The following is a 6,637-nucleotide window of genomic DNA, read 5'->3' as shown; positions in this document are numbered from 1 at the left end:
TATATATATATATATTACAGAAAAATATAGAGACGAGAAATACGTTGAGAGGGGGTGAAGAGGAAGAGCATCATCCGTCGATCCAGGCATATCCGAGGCCAGGAGGGGTCCTTATACTCACTCGACACCTCGCATGCCCTTGCGATCTCCCGCCACATCTTCAGTATGACATCGCGATTGTGATAGTTGACATTCTTCTGGTCCCAGATCGCGGGCCTCGCGTGCACCTCGTTGATCAGCCGCTGCAGGTCCATCGTCATCGCGCTTCTACGTCCGCCGGCGTTGCATCGCCGTGGCGAGCGTTTGCCGGCGCGTCGATTGAGAAGCGTGACGCCGGCGGTGGTGCCGACGGAGGAGGCGGCCGCACGCGTGCCGCTTCCTCCGACGCGTAGCTGCTGTTGAGCCTCCCCACCGACCGCGGTGTGTTGCTCGCCGTGGAGGCGGCTCCTCAATTTATCGACCCGTGCCGCCGCTGGGTCTGTTTCAGCGGTGGATGCGTTCGCGACGGCGGCGGCGGCGGCGGCGGTGACGACGGCAGCGTCGGCGTCAGGCTCGAGGACGACGACGGCGTCGGCGGTGTTGTCTTCAGCTACGGCGACGTTACTACTTGAGGTGGTAACGCCGCGGGATGCGACCACGACGGCGACGCTAGGGACGTCGTCGTTACTCGTAACAAGTCGCTGACGCCTCCTCTTCTTCTTCTTGCGTCTCGCGACGCGGCAGGTGGCGGCGGCAGTCGAGGAGGTGGTGGAGGTGGTGGTAGTAGCTACGGAGGCAGCGGTGGCAGTGACAGCGGCAGCGGCAGCGGCGATGCTCGCGGCGGAGCCGAGCCGAGCGGACGAGCGTAAACGGGACGAATCCAGGGCTATATCCTCGTCGGCTCGTGCGCGCGTGTCGTCCATGCACGCGCGCGGGCCAGTAGGGAAGGATGCGGCGTACACACGCGGCAAGATACGTAGACGGCGATGAACGAAGATAACAAACAATAATGACGACGATTACGATTGATGGTTGATTGACGCTGACGATGCGCGCCAAGGACAACAACGGAACTCTCTTTAGGCTCTCCGCGTCTGCTCCGGACGGCCGGGCAGAGGAGAGTACGAGTGAAGAGGAAAACGGAGCGGAGTACTGAAGTAGTAAAGCGGAGAGAAACGCGCACGCACGCACACACACGCTCCGGCGGTGTGGTGCTACTCGCGCGCGTCGCGGCCACCACGGGGCCTTCGGCTCCGCTCGACCCCGGTGCTCGGTCCCGCTCGGCACCGCTCGGCGCGGCTCGACCCAACTCGATTCGACTCACAATCAGCGCGTCTCCGCGCGGCTCCGCGCGCGCGGCGCGGACAACGCGTCGCCTCGCCTCGCCTCGCCTCGCCTGTCTTTCGCGCGCGCGCACGCGAGAGGTAAGGGGCAAGCGGAGAGAAGCGGGTTGACGCCGAGCGAGTAAACCACCACTGGCGCGGGCATTCGAAAGAGCGAGCAGGGGCGGAAGTACACGCGAGCCTCGAGCGAATAATCAATGGATCGACGATGATATTAGGACACTAATTGGAGTATTCGTCGAATGCAATTCGATAAAAACTACTCTCGTGGCTGAAACTACTCTCGTCAATAGATAGCATTGGCTACGTTCAACGGAGAAACTAATCAGTTAACGTTTAGTGATTTTTTTTTAGTATGATTGCTTTCTATACTTAGATCCAGCAAAGGACTAAAGGAAGAAACTAATCATATCAAAGAATTACTAAACGCTAACTAATTAATTTTCTCTGATAAACGCAGTCATTGATTGTATTGAAACAATCATGTCAATAGTCAGGAATCGATAATTCATCAACTCCTTGCGGCATAGCTGTTTTCTCTAACAATTTCCTGTTGAACATAAACTTGCAGTAACATTACATCAATATAATTTCCTGTTTAACAATATATCTGTTATGTATACATAATATATGTGTTATATTACATTTGTATTAAATTGGGAATTGTAATATTGATATAATGTTATTGTGTTAATTTGAGTTTGGCTGAAACAGATCGGGGTATTCGTAGTCCGTTCTTATTTTATAATCAAGTAACATCTTAAAAGATGTTAATACGATGTTAATTCAGTATTTAATTCTTATTTTAAGACTACTATTTTAGATAATGTCTCAAGATACTAATTCTCTTGCCCGTATTCATAATCAGGCCTTATATTTAAAGCTTTCAAAGATATTCAGTAGCCAATAAGAGTATCTAAAGATAAATTTAAGAAAGATTAATGCCTGGTTCAGCCAATGGAATACAGATTTCAATTAAGACCAATTAGAACTGGTAGCCTTATTGGCTGAATTTTAGGATTTTAGGCTTAAGACCTAAGCATAAACCAAGCATTAAATATAAGGATTCTATCTGATTGGTTTATAACGTCTTAATCTTTAGTTCGTACGATAAGGTCATGTCTTGCGTATTTCTTTTCTTTGAAATACTAGGAACACTTGGTTAAATAGTGCCTAGATATAACATTAAGTCATAAATGCAGGCATAAAATGTCTTAGATCCGCATTTTGGGCATAATATTGTCTGGGTGGTCTCTATTTTTTCTCTTTTTTTTTAATACACAATCTTATAAATATATAAGAATCATTTAATAATTTTTTGTATATTTCTAACGCGATGACAATTAACTCATGAATGACCCATCATGTATATTGTATTAAGGATTAAGATTATATTTAAGATTATGTGACGAAGGTCTTAAATATAAAAATCGACTTTAATCCTGCAGCCTCTAGAACTTAATAGAAAGGAATTACTTTCTCAGAATATCAATATATGCGCGTGTGTACGTGAAAGACAATAAAATCTCTTTATTTTTTAAGAAAATAATTTTTTTTCTTGTTTCATTGAAACTTTCGCATTTTGAGTTATCAGTTTACACTCGTAACAGCATTGAAACAAATTAGATGGTAACTCCGCGTGACAGCTTGTTATTGATTATCTTTTAAACACAGATTTAACCCTCCGGAGTTAACGATGAGTCTATTAGACTCACTCGATTACAAACCTCTGTCAAAAGTGTCTTTGTCAAACAATTCAATTTTCTTTGTTACATCTGCAAATTATTTTTATTAAATTATTATACTTACTTACTTATTAATTATTATACTTACTTACAATCAATCGACATCAATTAAAAATAATTTAAACGTTATAATATCAACGTTATAATTTAGCATTCCATAATGTAACTGTTATATAATATGTTATCATAGTTAATTGTTGAGTGCGAAATTATACATTGATTTATGTTATTTTTAGTTTGTGTCGATTGAGAAGTATTTATTTTTTTATATATCATTCTGGTTCCTTGAAATTAATTAGTGTTTTTTAATTAACATAAATTAAATGTTTTACAGATTCAGGGTTAGTACTGTATTATAAATTTTGATATCAATTTTGAAAGATTAATAGAGCTTCAATATTCAATCGGGCAATTATCTCTTCAATTTTGTTTTTTTTTTTTCACAAATCAAATAAGCTTTCCGTTTTGGACGAAGCCTTCATTTACGCCGAAAATGAATACGCCTTGGCGTTTAAGTAATGTATGGCCGCTACTGAATGGGCGTGCAGCTGCAGTCGCGTCACCCGCTGCGAAACGGCGCATCCGCTCTGCTCGTCGGCTTTATCGCGGCTCCGCGCGTAGTCGCGCGTAATCGCGCCGTGTCGCGTCGCGTCGCGTCGCGCGCGTCGCGTCGCGTCGCATCGCGTTGCAACGAAACGTACGCGCGCATCGTCAGCTCGTTAAGCTTGTCCGCTCGGCCCTGCTCGACCCGGCTCGGCATCACTCGGTCGGCCTCGGCCTCGACATGGGCCGTGGCGAGCCGCGCGATGACCAGCATCAAGCCCACAATTCGGCTGCTGGGAATCTCTCAGTCGTGATTTCAGGACCGAGGAAGAAAATCGATACAGAGATGCCACAATGAAGGAAACAGTATTGTTAAGCGATTTAGGTTACTCCGTAACAGGAATTAAAGTTGAAATTCGTATAATTGTACATATTCTTAATAATCAATAGAATTAAAGGATTATATGATCCAAGCTTTAGATAAGCTTCAGTTTTAATGCATTTAGTGTTTATTATATGAGCAGGATTAGATGAGCTAAGCTGGGTTTTAATATACTTACTGTTTATTATTTACTAGCATTAACGTTTATAGGAAAGAAAAGCCATTATAGTGGCATTGAAATAATTATATTTTGAGGTAAATATATAATAAAATAATAAATGATAACAAATTTTTATTCAAAGAAAATTAAGCTATAAGATTTTTTGTAAAAACCTTCGCTCTTTAAAGGTTAAATCCCAGTTTTTTAAAAATTAGAAGTTTTGCTCATAATAACTTTTAAGCCTATTGATTGAATTTTAATTCATTAAGCCTTTGTTTCTACATTAATTCATCGTGTATATATTATACTTTTCATCGAATTACTAGTTTAGTCTTTCTGCTTCTTAAATATTTTCTAATTCTAATTTATTCATCTAATTATTGTACTTATAGTATATACTGTTCATCGAATTCACCTGATATTCTTGTACTATACAAAGCAGTAATCTGATGTTTAATATATGTGTATATTTACATTCAGTGAACTGTATTACTTTCACATGTTTATCGTTGACAATTAGTTATTCAGCTTAGCCATCAAATCAGTCACGCCTATTGTAATATGCTTTGGATATTGTATTTTGTCATGCATTATACGAGTTGCTTTCAATTTAATTGTAAACCTGTACAGCTATTCAATAAAGTTATTATTATTATTATTATTAATTCTTAATAATGTTTTGTAAATACAAGGTTGAAGATCCGATGATATTTATTTGATGATCAAATTATCGTTATGAAATGTTGCAGATTAATATCTCGACTATATGATAAGCTTGATTAAATATATCAGATCAAAAACTGTCACGTCCCACGGATCAAATGAACATCATGCGACATTGCACGCTCTGCAACATTGCATCTGTGCAAATACGATTAATTTTGTTTATTAATAGGCGCGTACGACCGACTTCGCGAAGTCGTGGCACTCCTTTAGCAACCTTGCCCCATACGATCCCGCTTCATGATTCGCGTTTCTATTAATAGTCACCTCACTCGTGAAGTATTCAAGGATCTGCCGAAGTAAAGGACTCCGCGAAATCACGCAAGAGTTGTTGCGAAATGAGAAACTTATAACTTTATATTCGAGAAAGATCGTGTTAAATTAAAAAAACCACAATCTAGGAAAAAAAGTTTATATATGTAAAAAATATAAGAGAAACATGAAGTTACCTACTTAACCATATTTATTTGGAGACACAAATATATATATAAGAAATAAATGAAAAATGTGAACAAATAGTTCTGAACTTCCAATGTATCAAAAATGTTAAAATGTAAATCAATTTTTTTGAGATTAAATTTTTTAATTTCAGAGTAAACAACGTCCATATTAAATATTTAGTGAATAATAAAATTAAATTTGGTTCCAATTCAATACATTTTCTAAGTTAAATTGTTTAATTTTTGTTTTAGTTAAATTAATAACATTATTGAGTAAAGCAATAAATCAAATTGAATATAATTGTTGATAATATGAATTTAATAATGTATCTATTTGTGCGATATATAACCAAGAAATGCAAGGAAATGTAAAGTTATCGTGTTTATTTGAACACGTAACACGTGCAAGAAATATAATTATAGAAGAAAATGTAGCGTGCAGATTTATTTTTATTTAGAAGCCATTTTCGTAAGAGAGAGATTTCCCGACATTCATTACAATCAGGCGTAGGAAATCAATTTTATCCACATCTACATCGAGTAATTTGAGGAAAATTAATTTTCGAACGCGAGAATTCCAATTCGAAGAAAATTAATTTCCTCCGAAATCAGCGATTTCACATAGAACTATCATACTACGTACAATTTCCGCTTATCTTCATCGTAAATCCCTACGGTCTCGCCTGAATTTTTATCTCTTCGTTTCCCATCGTCGTACTTCCCATATTTCTCCATATGTACTCGTCGTCGCGTCGCGTTGCTAATCAGCGTCCAAGTTGAAGTAATATGTCAGCGTGTCTCATATCAGTTTCCGCCTGGTCGGCAAATACAAAGAGACAAAAGAGGAAAAGAGAAAATCCTCGTTAGTTACATCTGCCCTTGTCCCCCACCACGAAACGTTTCGGATTAATAATACCGCGTCAGGCTGATGTGAGTGCAGAAGTTGAAAGTGTGCTCTAGCAAGATGAAGTTACCACCCATTTCCTGAAAATCATTATTGTCAAGCAGGCTTGAAAATCTTAAATTAAAAGAAACGATAAATAATATCATAATATTAATAAATTAATCTTAACACTTGAAGTATCGAATAATCATTATTGACCATTTCTATTTTTTAGATTATATTATATTATATTTCTTATGTAAAAAATAGAATTCTGAAATTTTTCAATAGTTACATTCTTCGTATTGATAAAATATTTGATTTCTTTTTTATGGTAATTTATTTACTTGATCTTTTTTAATAAATAAGAAATGTATTTCTAATGTCATATATGTATTATATATATATATATATATATATATATATATATATATATATA

General features: G+C 38.7%; 1 protein-coding gene across 1 annotated transcript in view; it reads right to left on the bottom strand.

Annotated features, from left to right (window-relative positions):
- LOC105622437 overlaps window positions 1-902 on the bottom strand; it is a 3,386-nt gene extending 2,484 nt beyond the window's left edge. The window contains exons 1-2 of the mRNA XM_012203855.1: window positions 826-902; window positions 122-750 (exon numbers count right to left, since the gene is read on the bottom strand). Coding sequence (XP_012059245.1) covers window positions 122-750; window positions 826-902 — 706 coding nt within the window. The remainder of the gene's footprint in view (window positions 1-121; window positions 751-825) is intronic.
- Window positions 903-6,637: the final 5,735 nt, after the last annotated feature.

Source organism: Atta cephalotes (genome assembly GCF_000143395.1).
Source record: "Atta cephalotes unplaced genomic scaffold scaffold00044, whole genome shotgun sequence".
In the NCBI taxonomy this organism is placed as follows: Eukaryota; Metazoa; Arthropoda; class Insecta; order Hymenoptera; family Formicidae; genus Atta; species Atta cephalotes.
Note: the sequence above shows the minus strand (reverse complement) of the source record. Positions and strands in the feature narration are given on the sequence as shown.